Source organism: Eupeodes corollae, chromosome 1, assembly GCF_945859685.1.
Source record: "Eupeodes corollae chromosome 1, idEupCoro1.1, whole genome shotgun sequence".
Taxonomy (NCBI): domain Eukaryota; kingdom Metazoa; phylum Arthropoda; class Insecta; order Diptera; family Syrphidae; genus Eupeodes; species Eupeodes corollae.
The window spans coordinates 207227871-207247613 of record NC_079147.1 but is presented as its reverse complement, the minus strand read 5'-3'; the positions used below and the strand labels follow the sequence as shown (position 1 = coordinate 207247613).

At 34.1% G+C, this 19743-nt stretch overlaps 1 protein-coding gene across 4 annotated transcripts in view; it reads left to right on the top strand.

The window, feature by feature from the left end:
• The window catches only part of LOC129953873 (dynein axonemal heavy chain 5), a 106637-nt gene that overhangs the window by 18980 nt on the left and 67914 nt on the right, over positions 1-19743 (top strand). For all 4 annotated transcript variants that reach the window (XM_056067391.1, XM_056067389.1, XM_056067390.1 and 1 more), the window contains 11 exons: positions 1774-2652; positions 2725-2925; positions 2989-3108; positions 3223-3379; positions 3458-3512; positions 7013-7146; positions 7226-7371; positions 7471-8218; positions 11070-11269; positions 11338-13212; positions 13277-13449. In XM_056067391.1, the coding sequence (XP_055923366.1) occupies positions 1774-2652; positions 2725-2925; positions 2989-3108; positions 3223-3379; positions 3458-3512; positions 7013-7146; positions 7226-7371; positions 7471-8218; positions 11070-11269; positions 11338-13212; positions 13277-13449 (4688 nt within the window). The remainder of the gene's footprint in view (positions 1-1773; positions 2653-2724; positions 2926-2988; positions 3109-3222; positions 3380-3457; positions 3513-7012; positions 7147-7225; positions 7372-7470; positions 8219-11069; positions 11270-11337; positions 13213-13276; positions 13450-19743) is intronic.

Sequence of the window (19743 nt, the reverse complement as noted above, 5' to 3'; positions counted from 1 at the left end):
CGTTTCCCATTTATGTATTCAGTTTTGTGAGTGATAATGGATTGTAAAATAAATAGCACTGATGGTGTTTCGTGTTGAACATAATGATTTTCTTTTTCTACCTCATCTTTTTCACAATTTATATTTCCAGAAATTTCAGACTCGGCTTTTTTTATTTTATTTTTAAAGTTTTAGACAAGTTGATCCCACAAAACTTTTATTATTTCATACATTTTTATCAATTTAATAACATTTTCGACTCATTTTATAGTTAGATTAAATACTATTCTAGAACTTTCTATATATTGAAATGCTTGGGAAACAAAGTTCATAATTTAGAATGGGAAACAGAGAAATATTTTATAAACATACCAAAGAAATATTTCAGAAATGTATCTGTTTTTGAAATGTTTCCTTGGTCTAGCTTCACCTTAAATATAGTTATGGTATGGTATCCTTTTTTTGCTTTTTGATATAATATTTCTGAGTTTGTCAGGATCCTGATTTTATATTAAGCGACCCGAAAATCTATAAAAATTGTATGATAACTATTTATAAGAATCTTTAACGTTATTTTGAATTTGATAATTTATACGGACAAAACAGAACTGTCAAAGTTTGTATGCCATATTAATTCTGCAGAGAAGATCAATTTGAAAGTATCTCAAAAATTTAATGTGAAGAGTAAAATGGTTAATGTTATAAATTCAGAAAATTCATAAATACCCTTAAATTAAAAATCATTTATTAAAAATAATGGAAAATCACAGCCTTTAAAAGCAGGTCATTTAAATTTACCGCGGTCCTTTCAATACGGCAAAACAAGTTGCTAAAAATAAACATTTTTAAGTTTCCTTAAAAACTTATACACGAGGCAACATATTTGCCATGGCTTTTTTCATTGCCTGACATGAGTTGGAAAGAGATGGGAAATAAAATTTCATAAAACTTCCAGGCAGGCATAATATCAAGGACCTTCTAAATTTCGTACTAGTGAAAGTGTAGGCTTAAATTATCAAATGCTAGTGTTTTTTCAAGGAAATGCACAAATTCACTCCACATTGTTTGTAGTTTGTAAATAAAATAGATTGTTTATTTTTGTTTTGTACAAATGTGATATGTCATCAAATAACATACAGAGATATCAATTACACACCTCCATCGCCATTTTGATTTAAGAATTTGACAGCCAATGCAATATCCATGACTGAATGATTTCACTGTTTTGTATTGTCGTCTTGTTTAGCCCTGTTTATGTTTCTGCTAATTTAAAGATCTCTGACACAATAGCATTAAGTAACTTTAACTGAAGATACCCGTTTGTTTTATTGAAATGTGTTGGTTGATTACATATAGGACTATAGGTATATTAATAATAATAATGTCAGTCCTTAAATATTAATTTTTTGAAGAGAACAAATATTCAATGCGTCCAATCTTTGTTTTTGGTTAAGTAGAAATGCCCCACGTATATAATGCAGGTTATTATATTAAATATTGTTTGCCATTAAGCTTAAAAAAATGTTGTTGGTGACTACCAGATACAAAAAAGACACATTTAAATCGACTCCCAAATCTTTTCGATTAAAGTTGGACTTAAAAAGTTTGATAGATGTCAAGAAATTTCGTAACAATTCAGAAACAAGAAACATGGCTAAGATTGCACCTAATTATATAAGTATGTGCACTTACTTTGCAAATTAAACCTTCACTTGGGTTTCCAGCTCAAACATAAAAATTGTACAAACACAAAAATAGTCCCTTAAGAAAGAGTGTTTATGTTTTCATTCACAGATAACTAATCAAATGATAGAAACTTGCAAATCATACATCACATGTCGAAGTAAGGAAACAATTTGGTCTCAAGACCGCAATGTTATTCGCACAAAACTAGGCAACTGTATAAAATTAAATCACATCTACCACGAAACTTACTATACCGTACGCGAGCAACCATTTCTCCCAAATCAGACACCATTTGGATTTTCGGAAAATTTTGTTTTTGGTAAATTTGACACATTCTGCGATCGCCTATCAAAAATCATTTCAATGTTCAATCTCATCGATGACTATAATCATCTATTTGAAAGGAGACTCGAAGGACTATTACTTGGCGAAGCTCTTGAAGAAGCTTCGACAGCTTTCGAAGAAGCCAAGAAAGAAATTCTCTCAAAAAAATACGATTATCTTGACCATCGCAATTCCGATTTCAATGAGGATTTTGACAGATTCATCGGAAAAACTGACACTTTGAAAGATACTATTGCAAGCTTGATTGAAACGAATTTCGATACAGTTTGGGAGACTCCACAGTGTATTAGGTTTTTGGTGAGATTTGAGAAGGTCAGCGAAAAAATACCGTTATCCAAAATGGATGACAAATATCAGCGGATTTTGAAATATTGTGATAAGGAGATCGATAGAATTTTAAAATTGTTTCGCAAACAACGAGATGATCCACCGGTTCCCAGAAATTTCCCACCAATTGCAGGCCGCCTGAGATGGTGCCGGGCGTTGGACTGTCATTTGAATGAACTTATGATGGAAATATCTGACCATTTGGTTCTACAGACCCTACCGCTGACAAAGGACCTCGAGAACAAGTACAAATCTGTTCAGGGAATATTGATGGAATATGAGAAGGATATTATTTCTATATGGTTGGATCAGGATGTAATACGTGTTTCTGTTTTAACAGTGCCATCTGGTGATGATTTTTGCATAACTTTTTTTTTTGATTTATAGGTTAGTGTAGCAGACGCATGCCTCATTCAACCAGTTCTCTGTCTACAAGGAGAACGTTTATTTGTAAATTTGCATCCTACAATTCCTCTGCTTATACGGGAAGCTAAAGCTCTTGCTAAGCTCGATGTGGAGCTACCAATTGTTGCAGCAACCTTAATGTGCCGCCAAAATTATTTCACCACCATCCAGGATTCTCTTAATGTCTGTTCGAATTTCAACATCACCTTTGGCAGCCCTTGTTTTAACCAGTTTATCCCTTTGCAGAGCCTCATTAAGATGTTCCTAACAACAGTGAAAGCAGTTAAACTAGAAGTTCGTCCATTGTTCCTGCCGCAATTGGTGCGCCTTACGGCGATGCTGCAGCCCGGATTGAGCACAATAAATGTCTGGAATTTAGTTTTTTTTCTTATATTTTATAGTTCAATGTATTCAACAGCAAAAATTTCAGTTTCGTTTGGATTTTCTTTGTTTTTATTTTTCAATTTTTCCTATTTCCAGTGGACACACCACAATTGGACTGAATTCTATGAACGCTGCAAACAAGCAATCGAGACTTTTGAAGTTTTAGTAGCTCGAGTTCATGATATCTATTCGAATAGGATATTAAATGTTTTAATGTCAATGCAGGATGTGTCGCTTCAGATACTGCCGTGTGGTAAGAGAATTGAAAATTTTGTTCGAATATGGATTGGATTTTGTTTACTTTTCTACTCTATGGTTTCTATTTGAATAGATGATGAGATTTGGACGGTTGATGAGTTCCTAGAGAAGAGCGAGGAAGCATGCAGGTAATTGTAGAACAGGGAAGAGGTTGTTTTGTTTTTGTCTGAGATGACATTTCAATGCCGGTTTAAATGTAGACAAGAGTATGATTCAGAATACGTCAGTTAAACCAATCAGTATTAAAATTTTACGTTTCAAATTATAGAGCAAAGTTGAAATATATTTCAATCAAGAGCTAATAAGTTTGAAGCACTGATGAACTTCAGTAGATTTGTTTTTACTAACCGTGTTTAATTTGACATATTAACAGCTACATATGTGCGAAGAAGACTAAACATTTTGATAATATGATTTTAAACATTTAAATATTGTAACAAAAATAGAAATATTCATTTACAGCGCAGTTTTTTTTAAATTAACCAATTATTGTCTCCCTGGATTTGTTTGTGATCTAATTCTGAAATAAAGGGTGTTTTTTTTAGAGGTATAGCCAAATTGCTGAAAATCGCACAATCTTCGTGGCTTATTCAATTGATAAATAAAAAGTCAGTAATCTATAGCTGTCACCTTTGAATGAAACGTTTTCAAAGGCACTGTTTCGAAAGAAGTACGGAACATCATTACTCCAAATACGGCAGTTTTGTTTATTGACGTAACTTCAGCTTCATCGCCAAACAAATCGTTTCTCAGGCGTTAGTTTTTTCATGGTGAAATACCACACCAAAATAAATATGAATTACTTGACAGCTAACAAAATTGCCGCTAATTAAAATAGTATTACCAACTCAAAATTCTATTTTAAGAAAAACACACGTAAATTATTTAACCGATGAAATGTTAAAATTACGGATGAAATTGTTTACATTTTCGATATGATTGTCCATTCCAAAATTAGTGTACTCTCTGCAAAAAGCAATTTTGAAGTCTTAAAACACTTAACACCCGCTAAAATACTAAAAGCTTTCATTTAGTCAAGGTTTTATGAGGTTATTCAAAATATATCGAACTCCACATCAAAATACGGTTTAAAGTTGATATGCTCAACACTGTGCAGGCAGGTCGTATGGGATTAAAGTCGGATGTTAGAAAAAATGCATGGATGAATTTTTTTTCAATGCAGAATGTTGCAATGAAAATCTTCAAAAGACACTCGATAAGAAGAAGAAACTGTACTGATTGGGGTGGTACTTTTACCGCATTAAAACCACCGGTTAATCAATGAAAAATTAGCAAATGATTTCTCTCTTAATTTATAATTCACTTTAGGTGAAGGTAATAGTTATCATTAGTGTCCGACCGAAGGTCAATTTTCAGCCGAATCCGAATTATTAGGCTAAAAGAAAATTCTCGGCCGAAGAATAAGGTTAAAAAAAGTCAAGAATTCTCCTTTCCAATTAGATACAAATATTTTTTTAATAAAATTTATTGCTTAAAAAACATAAAATAAATAAAATAAAAATTACTAAAAACTAATTATAAAGAAAAAAGGAACAACACAAACGATGCGCAAAAAGGTAACAATTCAAATTCAAAAATTTTAATTTTGTTTGGTGTCTGCTATGTTGGCACACATGTGTTTTGAAGTTTTTGAATAGATTGCAATCTTTTTTTCGGTATTTAAAAATTTCAAGTTTTTCCGGCGCCTAGTACGATGCTTTCTGTAAAAGGGTTCCTTGTCAATTTGGAAAAGAAATAACTAATATTTCTTTACAATACAAAATACAATACACTCCAATCAACTTTTGGGAAGGTAATTTTTTGGCAGCAAGAAACTTGCCCTACGTCCCTTATGTCGTCTGAACTTACCCGTTCTTCTGTAGTTCAAGTTTAGCTTGCTCATCTTTTTTTATTTCTTCTTTCTATTTAAGCTCCAAGGTATTTAACAGTATAAGAGTAATGTACTTCTGTACTGTTTCTAAAGGGTGATTTCTTAAAAGCTTTAGGAAAATTTTTCAAAAATAAACACATAAAATTCAGAAAAATGCATAAAATCTTTATTTGAATCAATAGTACGGTCCATATTATTTAATGATTCAAGATTATTTCATGCAAATGTTGACCTTGACTGCGACTCAAATGGTATATCCGCTTAGTCCAATTTTGGCATACTCTTTTTCGGCCGGTATCTCACGGATAAATACTTTAATGTTGTCTTCCTATGCGTCAATTGAAGGGGGATTGTATGTATAGACATGAACTTTAAAATAATCTAAAGGCGTCAAATTGCACGATCTAGGCGGCCAATTGACCGGTCCCGAACGTGAAATAAAATATTCACCGAACTCGCTTCTCAATAAGTCCATTGTTGCGCGTGCTTTGTGGCATGTGGCACCCTTGGTCATCGTCGTGTTGAAACCACATGTCATGCAAGTCCAGCTCTTGCATTTTGGGCAAAAAAAGTTGGATATCATCTCACGGTAGCGCTCAACAGTTAAGTTACGATTCGCATCATCTTTGAAGAAGTACGGTTCAATGTGTGACCAGCCTATAAAGCGCACTAAACTGTGATTTTTTCTGGATGCATTGGTAGCTCTTGCAATACTTCTGGCTGATATTCACTCAAAAATCGACAATTCTGTTTATTTACCAACCCTTTGAGCCAAAAATGAGCTTCGTCGCTGAACACAATTTTTTGGTAAGAAAGTGAATCTTCTGCCAACTTTCCAAGTCGTTCGGCTTTAATTTTTGTTATTCATGGTTAATTTATAGACCAAACTGGAGATGTTTGACAGTAAAACAAAACATGAAACGTGCTTCAGCTGTTTGAACAAGTGTTGCCAAAGAGATAATAGCTAAAAAAACCACCCTTTAGTTTCATTTAGTTTTGAATTTGTACCCTTTGTAACGGACATTTTTGGCACCAATATCGTCAGAAAAGATGGTTTGATATCCGTGATACACACTGCAATATCCCCTGTATATATAAAAAATACAAGGTTGATACTAAGCTACTTCCTTTCGGCTTCAAATTGTTTTATTTCTGTATAATTTTGGAATTATTTAAGTCGTACCGTACTCTAAAGAGTCAGTTCGTAACACATGAGTTCAGTATTTCGTAGTACTTCCTGCAAGATCCCTATTCATGTAGTTTAAACTCAATTCTCAGGTGTAAATCCGTAGCTTGAACAACATCTTTAAGCGCCTTTTCCATCACATCCGTAATTCGATGTATTTGGTCTATTGTGGTATGTTTGTTTTTAAATATAAACTGATGGTTCGGAATTTGTCTTCTTTCTTCTATTATTTTGGTGAGACTTTTCAATAGGAATTTTTCTAAAACTTTGCTATGACTGATATAAGTGATGTTAGTCTGCAAGATGTTACTTTTGTTGGTGGCTTCCTTTGTTAAGGTAAAACAACAACTTCTGCAATTTTCCATCAAGGAGTGTACTTGCAATTTTGTTCGGATAGTACTCGAATTTATTATTGATCTAAAATTCTTATATCATTATGTCTCCTAGGACATTTTTCTCTGGCATAATCACCTTTCATTCATAGACATAAATAAAGTTATTAAATCCTTGAATGCTCGCTCAAAATTTACCCTTTTCATTAATATTCATAGAAAAGCTGCAATCGAATTAAATCGCAAAAGTCAAATGGTTTCCGAAGCTGTAGAAGAAGTCCTTAGCTTAGTTGACAAGGCTACAGCGACATTCAAAGAAATCGCCGGTAATGATGTGGTAACATTATTCGATGGTAAGTTTTTCTTTCTTCTTTTACCCGACAAATCACAAAAGAATAACCTTCTGGTTTTTATTCTTCTTCCGGCTTTTAGCTACTCCAAAAGATCAACAATCATCGGCAAAGTCCAGTGGTGATAAGGAAGGTAACCAACAACAAGACTGGAGTATATTGTGGTCTTGTTTCGAGAATCCACTTTCACTGCTCTCGACCAGTGAGAGTTTACCGAAAGGGATGCAGGTGGGTGATGCGGTGGTGGTTTGAGAGAATCCCAATTCTTTGACATTTTTCTCTTTATGATTATTATTTTGTTTCATTTTTATTTTTAAATATTCTAAGGACATGGTTTGCAATGCGGTTGTGGAAATGCGTCGTTATTATAGCAGAAAAGTAATCGATGTCCTCATTAAGGTTATACGAGCTGCTTTGGACATGATACGACGACGCTTTATCCCCGAGGACGACATCAATAGTGACACAGCAGTTGTGTCAAAGAAACCAATTTTGGCCCTAAATGCCATTCTCATGATACCCCATGTTACCATAAAACCCAGTATCGATGAACTCCAAGAGATGGTAATTACTGTCGGCAAAAATATAACCGGAATTTCCAAGGGTGTAGCCCAATGGACCAGTGGCAGGGACAGTCAATTAGCTACAAATACGGTGAATCCACGAGTAAGTCGACATCAACCGGATGACAAAAGAGGCAGACGTCGAAAAATCTACTGTTTGGCATCGGAGGAACGTCCACAAATGCCTCATATGCTGAAGAGTTTCTATAGCTCGATTATGGACAATAAGGAGGTGGTGAGGGCATTGTCACTTCTCTCGAACTGTACGAAAAATGTCAAGCCTGAAATTCAAGCCTACATCAAACGCTGGAAACCATATCATTTTTTGTGGAAGAACGACAGGACAACCCGTCAGCTAATGGAATTCGGATTGCAGGAGTTTGAGACTTCATTACGTTGTTTGGCTGAACTGGATGCTAATCTGTTGGTCGAGCCTGACATCGAGGTATTTGGGCAGTGTATAGCGGTCTACAATGAGAGATTAAAATACGGCCTTGCCATCGAAATTAAAAGTAAGCTTCTCTTGATTAACATTTAAATTAGTATTTTCACATACGTACCTTCATAAACAATCTGCGTATGTCGTCGTATCCTTAAAAAGGAACACAAATAATAACAGGAAGAGGATGAACTGGTGTGCATATATTCTATCCCCTAGCGTTAAAATTTACCTTTCTTATCGCGAAATTTTACACAGGAAAAATACATCGATGTCCAGAAAATCGATTGATTGGTTCTCCTGGCGAGGTGTATGCTTTTTTTCTTTGTGGGCGGATTAAGTTATAATCCCGAAAAATAATATTCTTTTCCAACTAGCACTGTGACCATGACGATGGCGTGAGAGGGATGTGTTTGTCAAGGACTTACTGCTTCGTTCATTACACACTCGTAAGTTAACACTCGGCAAGACGTTTGTTCCGTAAGAATAGGTATACAGGGTATATGTGGGGATACATACAGTCCCTGGCCATATTATTAGACGCACTTTAGATTTTATCTGGTTTTTGAATATTGTAATTCATTTAAATTATTTTGTATGCAGAATATAAACTACTTCTTAGAAATAAAACAACTGATTTAAAGATTTTTTTTTAAATTAATATTTTCAGTTTTGTTGTTGTTGTTTTTGTAATCTTTTTCAATATTTTGTTGAACCTCCTTTTGTTTTAATAAGAGCCTCAATTCTGCATGGCATACTGTCAATGCATGATTTGACTGTTTCCTGCATTTGTGGGTGGTGATTCCACAGATGAATTACTCTTTCAATAATTGACCGCATCTTTAGCTACTTCCCTCTTTATCAGCTCCCACACGTTTTTAATTGGGTTCATATGAGGGCTGTTTTCAGACAGTCCAATAGAGGGAACTCAAATAAGTTTTTATGGACCTGTCTGTATGGCATGGAACTCCATCTTGCATGAAAATGTAACCTTACATCCATTCTTGAACGTTAAAAATATTACGTATAATCTAATAATTACAAAAATTCTGCAGTGCGTCTAATAATATGGCCAGGGACTGTAATCGTCTGAGGTGTAAGTAGTTACCATTTACATTGAAACTAATGGTTTCAGATAAAGGACTTAGTCTTAAATTTCAAGGTTATTCAGTACCCGAACGATTATATGAGAATTCTGGAATTGTGTATCTTGTAAAGAAGATTCAATGGTTTATAAGTTTTTGTGTATATATTTTCCTTTTTTGGCAAACCAATTAGCTAATAGTCAATAGTTCTTAGAACTAAAGGAAAAACGAACACGCGTGTATCTTTTCGACTGAAAGAAAACATAAAACATCGAAAATGTCTATGCGTACATATTTGTGTAAGTGTCCTATATACATACATAAGGCGAAAAACTTAATTGGATTTTAATTTTTTTTTGAAAATTGATTCGGATCTATCAAAATAATGGTTTTGACAATTTAAGGAAACAAAATTTGATTTTTTCTTGATCGGAAATCAGTTTGAAGGCCTACATATATTTTTAACAGACTTATCTTCTTTTTAGACTCCTGTACAAATTTCAAATTTGACTTGATGGAACTCTGTTAACATAAACAATGGGTCAATAAATTTGACATTTGGGCAGAAAAAAACCGTTATTTGTAAAAATTAATGCATTTATTGGCTCATTGTTTCAATACATGTGAACAGTTTAAGGAGTTTAAAGCAATGGCGAGCTGACGGTCTCTTTTTAAATATATATACGTGCGTCTTTTCCTTATAAAATAACTAAGTACAACAAAAACATAAATGATGAAAAAGAAGCCAAGTCCTGCTGTATACAAAAAAAAAAAAAAACAGACGTCTGCAGCGAAATGGCGGATAATTAAGTTTGAATGGGCAGGTTCAGACAACATAAGGGACTTCATTTGCAGTCAACTTCATTCTTTGATAGTAAACTTTGACAAAGGCAACTAGTTAGTTTTTCAAGTGAAAAAACATGATCACCTGCCATTTTGACAGAAGTAGACTTGACTTGATAGTTAGGTAAATTTTTCTTGACTTACCTTCTAGACATCTTTCCAATTAATTTGCATTAATTGGAAGGTAATTTTTTGGCAGCTGGCCAATCAGATACTAGAAACTTGCCTTATTTTCAAGTCTCTTATGTGGACTGAACCTTCCCAATGATGCCTGGCTAATATTGATGAGTTTCCTGGCATTTGCATATGCCAGACAGATAAGAGACTATTATACTTTGAACATAGTTTTGAGTGGCTTTTAATCATAAACGATTCAATGACAGAATTTTATTGTTACTTCTTTAACTCTTTTATTATGATCTACATCCCACAAAACCTTTGAAACAATTCCTACGGACCCATTTACCTAACATTTACTTATGTCTATATTTCTGGGTAGCAGTCACATCAATTTAAATAATAATTTTTCTCTCTAATTTTGCTGTTATAGAAGAATCTTAAAGAATTAAAGAAAGTGGGTGTAAATCCTACAAATTTAAATCTTGTCTTTCAATACACATCGATCCCTACCACTCTCATCAGAAGTATTTCTTGTAAATGATAACATAACCATGAAAAGTGGGTGGGTACCTCACCCATTGAGGGTATATTTTCAGATGTTTAATACACATCATCATTTCTACTCTTCTAAATTTAAACGATAGCAAAAATAAGAAGAGTGGGCGGATACCACGCCCTTTTGGTGAATAATCTCATGTTTTTTCGTTGATCGATAGAATATTGAGTTTTTGAAATTATATGAAAACTTAAAAAATTAAAGGGTAACTTTGGTTAAAGAAAAAAACTTTTCTAGCTTTTTTCCTTTAAAAATTCCCTAACTTTAATAATTCTTCAAAATTTTCATGATTCAAATTTTTCTTACCAATCTAATTTTAGCCTGCAACCACAAAATTGGTCAAGCCATGAAGAAGAAATACAAAAAAGAAATGGACTATGTTTATGCCGTAATAAATGAAATGGATCGCAAGCTTGATCGATCAATTCGTGATTTAGACGATGTTCGTATGATAATGGAGACATTAGGTAAAATCCGTGAACAAGAAGTTGATATGGAAATGCGTATTGACCCTATTGAGGTGAGCCCAAAGTTTTTATTTAATTTAATACAAACAAATTAATTTTGTTTTAATATTTCTTAATTCAGGAAGCTTTCAATGTTCTTACACGTTACGAAGTTCAAGTTGAACGTGAACAATTCGATTTGGTTGATAATCTTCGATCGACTTTTCAAAATCTGCAGGCATGTGCATTGCAAGCTCAAGTCAAGCTTCTCGATATGCAACCGACTTTCCAGGGTGACCTGAAGACAAATCTACAGAACTTCCGACAAGATAAAATCGACTATGTGAACGAGTATCGAAATGCCGGACCTATGCAACCAGGTTTGACACCACGTGAAGCCTCGGATCGCTTGATTTTGTTTCAAAATCGATTTGAGGGCATGTGGCGTAGGTTGCAGACTTATCAAAGCGGAGAAGAGCTCTTTGGCTTACCACAGACGGATTACCCTGAGTTGGGTCAGATTAGAAAAGAACTCAATTTACTTCAAAAACTCTATAAGCTCTATAACGATGTCATAGACAGAGTTAGTAGCTACTACGACATCCCATGGAATGAGGTCGACATTGAGGAGATCAACAACGAATTGATGGAGTTTCAAAACCGCTGTCGGAAACTTCCCAAGGGTCTTAAGGAATGGCCAGCTTTCCATGCCCTTAAAAAGACCATCGATGACTTTAACGATATGTGTCCTCTGCTCGAGCTAATGGCTAACAAAGCTATGAAACCACGTCATTGGCAACGAATCATGGACGTGACTCAGTACATTTTTGAATTTGACAGTGAGGGTTTCTCGCTGAAGAATATCTTGGAGGCTCCTCTACTGAAACACAAGGAAGACATCGAGGACATTTGTATATCGGCGATGAAAGAAAAGGACATTGAAGCCAAGCTGAAACAGGTGACGAACGAGTGGTCTGTGCATGAGTTGCAATTTATGAGTTTCAACAATCGTGGGGAACTGCTTCTGCGAGGTGATACGACCGCAGAGACTATCGGTCAGCTTGAAGACAGTCTCATGATTCTTGGTTCTCTGCTGTCCAATCGATATAATGCTCCATTCCGTAAACAGATTCAACAGTGGGTGTACGATTTGTCCAACTCAAACGAGATCCTTGAACGATGGCTGTTGGTTCAGAATATGTGGGTCTACCTTGAAGCTGTGTTTGTCGGAGGAGACATAGCTAAACAACTGCCCAAGGAGGCTAAGCGTTTCTCGAAAATTGATAAATCCTGGCAAAAAATCATGCAAAGAGCCCATGAAACCCCTGGAGTTGTCGCCTGTTGTGTCGGAGATGACCTGCTCAAACAACTACTACCACATCTCCAGGAACAGCTTGAGATCTGTCAGAAGTCCTTAAGTGGCTATCTGGAGCGCAAACGAATGATGTTCCCTCGCTTCTTCTTCGTCTCTGATCCAGCTCTACTGGAGATTCTCGGGCAAGCATCGGATTCCCATACAATCCAGAATCATCTTCTATCAATTTTCGACAATACTCGCCATGTTCGCTTTCATGATATCGAATACAATAAAATGATGGCCATAATGTCGTGTGAGGGCGAATCAATTCAGCTAGATCGAGCAATTCGGGCTGAAGGCTCTGTCGAGACATGGCTAACGCAACTACTGGTAACCGCACAACAATCCTTGCACTCGATTATCAGGACTGCCTATGCATCTATAAACGATCCGAATTTTGCCTTGGTGGCATTTTTGGAAAAAGTCCCGGCCCAAGTTGGTCTCTTAGGGATTCAGATGATTTGGACGCGAGATGCTGAGATGGCATTGATGCAGGCCAGACATGAGAGGAAGGTCATGTCGGAAACAAATAATAAATTCTTGGAATTGCTGAATACTCTTATCGATCAGACAACGAGGAATTTAACAAAAATCGAAAGGACAAATTTTGAAACTTTGATTACGATTCATGTCCATCAGAGGGATATTTTTGATATTTTGGTAAGATAAAGAAAGATAAGTTTGCTTGTTAAGGTATTTTATTTTCAATCTCTAATATTTTCAGTGTCGAATGAACATCAAATCGGCAAATGATTTTGAATGGCTGAAACAGTGCAGATTCTATTTCAAAGAAGATCTAGACAAAACGTGGATTTCCATAACAGACGTCACATTCACCTATCAAAATGAGTACTTGGGCTGTACGGATAGGCTGGTCATCACTCCATTGACTGACAGGTAAGTGTTCGAAACAAAGATCTTCGTAAACTTACAAAATGTTTTGATTTTGTTTTTAAATCTTCGTGAAATTCAGCGAAAATTATTTATTGTAATGTCAATCTATGTATATAAGGTTTTATATTTTTTTTTAAATATTTTGCAAATACTCAAATAGTTATTATTACTGCCTTGACATGTTTTAAGTTTAAACACAGTGCGGAAAATAATTAAAGATTTTACAGGGAATACCGGGTTACATTGCGCATGTGTAGACAACATAAGGCACTCTACTTGCAGTCAACTACATGGTTATTAGTTAGGTGGTAAAGTTCACCAACCTCTATTTTATGGTGAGCGTGCAAAAACTGTTAAAGACATAATTGGGTACACAAAACTTTTTAGGCAAGTTTCAAGTCCATCCCGACTTCTATTTTGTATTAAATTTACTTATTTCCTTACCAATTTAACAAAGAACCCTTATACATTAAACATCATTGGAAGGCAACTTTTTGGCAGCTGGACAATCAGATGCTATAAACGTGCCCTAATTTCAAGTACCTCATGTCGTCTGAACCTGCCCATTGGTTACATAAAGTTTTGAATATCAATCCACATTAGATGTTAGATTAAAAAAACAATTTCTATACTTGAGAGTATGTCCGAAATCTAGCTCAAGGGTAAACTGATGACTCTTCGTTGAAATGCGAGTATTATGGCTGAATTGTTTAAGGGGGGAATGCAAATGCGATGCATTGTTTATTAAAAACATTGCTCTAGGTTAAAGTCTTACTTCTATCGCCTATCAATTTATCAATTTCAAATCTTTTTTTTGGATTCTCTCAAAAAGGCTAAAACATGTTCAAGGAATTACTGCCCAAATATGCGAGTTTTTTTCAAGTCTAAGACGAATGATGTTTATCTATCAGAATGAAAGTTCTTAAAGTTGATTAGCTTCTACGATGCAAGTGCCTCTCCGGGCATCAGGGTTGGGTGACGCCTTACAGCATTGAGTTTTTGAAGCATTAAATTTCCATTGGAAAATACTATTGAAATATGAATTTAAAGAGCTTATAATACGTTGTGAATCAAGAAACTAATATAAAAAGCAAAAGAGCTTAATAGATTAGAAGTGGCAGATAACAAATCTTTCATGAATATAAGGAAGAGAGTAGAAAACAAAGAAGAGCCCTGGGGAACGCCAACATTTATTTTATGAATTTTGAACTTGAAACATGTAAACAAATTTGTATTGAAACTGCTAGAAAGGTAGTTTCTAATCCAAAGAATGATCAGAACCAAAAGAACTTTTTTTTTTAAGTGCGATAAGCTTACTTCACTAAAACAATGTAAAGATTTGTTCTTGGAGATATTTCTTAGGAGATATAAGTGCTATTGGACGACATTTAGAGGGGGTGGAGGATGTCCTATTTTTAGAGACATGCTGAAAAAATGCTGTTTTCCATCCCCTCGGAGAGAGACCTATAGACTAGGAAACATGAAATAGGGAATTGGCGAATCCTGCTCATGACATCAGGGTTAGCTACTTTCTTCTAAAAGTTGAAGATACATTTTCAATAATAATAATTTATTTATTAAAATTTTCTGCGGTCCGCCCTGAGCTTACATTGATTAATGAAGCAAATGTTTCATGATTTTTGTTATAAAAATAATAATAATAGACAATTGGGACTTTAAATTAATGTCAGACAAAGCTTTAAACTCTGGCGGTTAGATTCTTTCAGAAATGTGATCGCCTATAACGTCAACAACAGTTTTGATTAAATCATTTTGGATAGCAATGCACGATTTTTTTAAAAGTTATGTTGGACACTTAAAGCTTCGTAGCGCAATTAAATTACATATTGCAAATGGGAGGCACTTAGCTGGTGTTTTCTCTGAAGTGTGGTTAGAGTGTTTATACTGCCCACATCCGAGGAACTCCATGCGAAAGAGATACCGGAAAAAGCAAACAAGATCACCAAAATAATTTCTTGTTGTTCTCGCTACCAAATAGCTCTTGGTAATATTACATATTGAATATTGATTTTCGCTAAAGGTTTGAGTATACTCCCTGTTTCTATACTTGTGTGTTCATTTTAAATCTGTATGACGGCCATTATTAGCTTCTCCGAAAACAATATTGTTGAAAATGGTTTCTCTAATTCAATTATGGTCTTTGTTTGAGAAGTATTGGAGATTCCATTTTAATTCCTACCAAAATAAAATTTCCTATTGTTGCACCAAGATCATGAAAATAAATTTTAACAAAAACAGAAAAGACTCTGTTTACAACGACTTATCTCATAGCCTAAAACCTTATTATTTGCTGGTCATAGAATTATGCAACTCCATGACTTAGAATTAGAAGTAAAATTTGAAAATTAAACTTCATTGAAATTGATCATATGCAGCTGCATGAGTCTTTTATTTAGTTTTGTTCCGCTCTGGTAGTTTTCAATTTAAAGTCTTGTTGTTTAAATTTTTTGCAATTAATAATAACGAATTCTGAATGAAAAAATATATGGACATTATAAACATTTTGAAAAATCACACTTCAAACTGATTGTTAGACTAAATATTTGTTTTTTTTTCGAAAATTATTAATAAATTTAATTTTTAGTTTTTAAAATGTCTTTTCCATTAAAGAAAATGCTTGTTTTAATTTGAGCTGTTCTAAGGAAATCAAATAAAATAATTTCTTAAGACTAGCCTGTACCATGTTTGAGTTGGTATGGAATTATATTAACAGTACCTAGGTAATTACAATAAAATGTATGTACATAAAAAACGTATTGAACATAACACATTTAATATTTAACTTAAAAAACAATAGACATTATAAAATGCACTTTCTTAAGTCACTTGGTTTTCCGCCTAAAAGAAGGTTCCAAACAAAAACTACTACTATTAAACATTTGAATAATCCACCTAAACTCCAACGTCTTCGCCATTTTGTTTTCATCACACATCGGCTTCAAAAATCAGTTTAATCGCTAAAAGCCGCTCCAGCCCACGAACATGCATTGCTCACTATATTCTTGTAGAGCAGGGTCAAGGAAGTTCGGTAGCAAACCAAATTTTCAAATACATAAATAAATAACCTCGCACAATTTTCTGTTCTCAAAAACGAATATGGTATGATGTATTACTAGTTGCCGTGTTCTACGATCATGTTCGATTCTTCAGTGTTGTTCTTGTACTAGTCCATACGAAGTATAAAGAGAGAAGCCATCAAACTCTTGGTTACCCTTGCTAACCCTTCTACTTATTTGAAGAAAAGTCATTTTGATTTCAAGTTATATAACTACAACCGAATTGTTTAACATTATGGTTGACTGTTTAGTTGGTAAGTAATTCAATTACCAAATAATATTCATATTACAAAATAAGATTTATTCTAAAACTCTTGGTTTAGCGCCGCTTAACCTGCTGACTATGAGGAATCGCCCCTTGAAAAAGCAGCTAGCGGATTTGTACAAAAGAAAATTCCCTCTGGTACCATCGAATTGTGAAATTAACGACAAACTGTGAGGCAATAAGCCAATTGGCTTTATCAGTCGAGCATCATTGTAAACGAGCGTATGAACCGAGAATGACGTGTTTTTACGTCCTTTTTTAAATTTGTACTACCATTAGGACATTGTAGTCATTTTTTTCCTTGATTTATGGGAATTTGGTTCGTCTTTCTAGCTTGTTTAAACTTTTCTTGGTATTTCTCTGTGAGGAAAGTTACATCTCCATACAGCTCGAATCAAAGCATCATAGTTCCTTAGTTTGTCATAGTTCAGAATGTTATCAGCGTTAGTTAGTATTATTAGCGCACGTTTTAGTATTTGGAAATAAAACCGATTTTTTAACGACTTCTTTCCAAAATCCCAACAGCATAATATTTGAAATCGAACATAAAATGTTATTTTCTTAAAATTAAGAATTCGATTACCTATATCGTCTTAGGTATTGACGTTTCAAAACACGTACAAACTTTACCCTCTCTCTTTTATCCTTTGTTTATATTTTCTTCCCAAAAGTATCTAAAGTTATTTTCTAACTTGAGTCAAAACCAACTCCAACTCCACCGCCATCGTCTTCGTCGTCGTCTTTTCTTGTCCTGTCTTGTCTTGTCGTTCCCCATCCTTACCTCCGAAAAAGTTGTTTCCTTTCGTCAAGAATTTACAAATTCGTTTCAAAAAAATCCCACGCAAAATTTTACCAAAATCAGTCTGATTATTATCAACAAACCCCCACGTGCGAAGTTCCTTTTTTTTGTTGGTTGGTTGAAAGAATTCCTTTCCACCATCCGCATCCGAGAGACAACGAGTATTGCCTCGAGGTGTTTAAATACTTTAACCCTCAAATACCTTTATAACCTTAATCGTGTTTATGTACTTAAAGTGAAATTTACCAAAAATTATTCCCCCCCGTAAATGGAATCTCTTATAATCCTCTATAACCAAATGGATATTCATATTAAAAAGGATACAACAATAAAAAACTCAAATTGAAAGTTTAGAGTGCTGCGTATTATATTTAAATTATACATATAAGAGTATGTATTACATAAATAAGATAAAGTTTTATAAAGAATCGATATTTGAGTATTGTTTCTCAGAAATGTTCAAGAAAATCAAAGCCTGATTTCCTATGTGTATCGTTTTTAAAACTACCATATGCAGCTTTTTAAGTTTGCACAAGGTGATTACATATTACTTGGACATGCAAATATAAGGTCTGGAGGAAATAGAACTTCTCCTGATCTTCATTGTTGATTTAAGCCCTTCAAATAAAAGTCCTTTTTGCAACATGTCCTTTTTTCCTTCATTCACTTCATAGCCCTTCAACGAATTTTAGAAGCAATCATAATCACAAGAGAGAAAGAAAAAAGACTCAGTTAAGTCACTCTGTTGATTTTAGTATTAAGCTGTTTTCCATCAATTCTTCTAAAAATCCTTCCTGACAATTTTTCCACAATTTGTAAACATATTTTTTTGTTTTGCTACAAACTTTCCTGCCAATACGGAAGGAAATTTCATATATATAGAAGCATGACACATAACAAGGACACGGATGCTTGATTTTGAGAACGATGAACACATTGAACAGGAAAGTATTTGTAGCTGATTGGAAATGTCAAAGGATTATGTTAACCTTTATACCATGTATCTAGTTGTACCTTCCTTTCCTATATGATAGCACAGTACGTATCTAGAGAACATCCGATCAAAAATCTCAACTGATGAATAGAGAAACGGAAAGGATGGCGCATATATGAGGAAGCACCATCAAGATGATGTTCATCTGTGAATTCTGGAATCTTTTGGGAATTGCCCAAAACCAACAAAGTTAGGTTTATTCAATTTAGTGCCGAGTTTGCATTTTACTTCTGTCTCCTTAATACAGTGCAAGGAATTTTTAACTCACCTACATCTTTGCAACAAGACATAACGACTAAGACTTTTGAATTCTCATACAAACTGGATATGATGATGATGCGAGGTAGAATTTCAGTCATCAGGATATTTGGACAGGAAAAGAATTTACAATTTTGTTATAAGTGAAAAAAACACACTGAGGAAAAAACCGACGGAACCTGTCAGATTTAAATTCACGTATCCAAATATAAATTGAATATTTTTTGTATTATTCCTGAGCTGAGAATAAATTCGGATGATGGTTTATTTGTTCATTTAAAATTGTGAGCTGAAATTTCTATAACTAAACAAGTGCGTCACTAGACTTGACGAACCTATTTAGCAATGATTTTTGATATTGTTACACGAGAACATTTTTCGAAATTTGTGTGTTATAATTTCGAAGAAAATTTCTCAATCATCTTAAAGACTCTTTCTAAAATAACAAACGGTAGGAAAAATAAAATGGTTTGAATTATAAATTTTTCTAAAATAACATAGGATTGAATGTGACCCACAATGCTAGCTTTTCTTTCGTGCCCGTCAATCAATATTTCTAAAAGCAGTACAAAATATTAGGAATACAATTTTGTGTGAGATTGAAAAGATTTGCGGTCAATATATTTTTTAAATATCAAGGTACTTGTTTTTGTATGTTATCGCTTCTTGTAATAAAAGTTGTTATTTGGATTTCTCTAAAAAATCAGCTCAAAGTTAACAATATTTTGGAAATATTAAAATAAGTTTGATTTCAATTATTCATGGTAGAGGACATGTTAATAGGAGATAGATTATTGTCATGCGTCTGTTTAGTCCAGATCAAGTTTCGAGGATTGAAATCTCCTAAGACTAGTAGCTCGTCTTTTGGCTCAATTTGATCGTCTATGCGATTAATTAAGTTTTA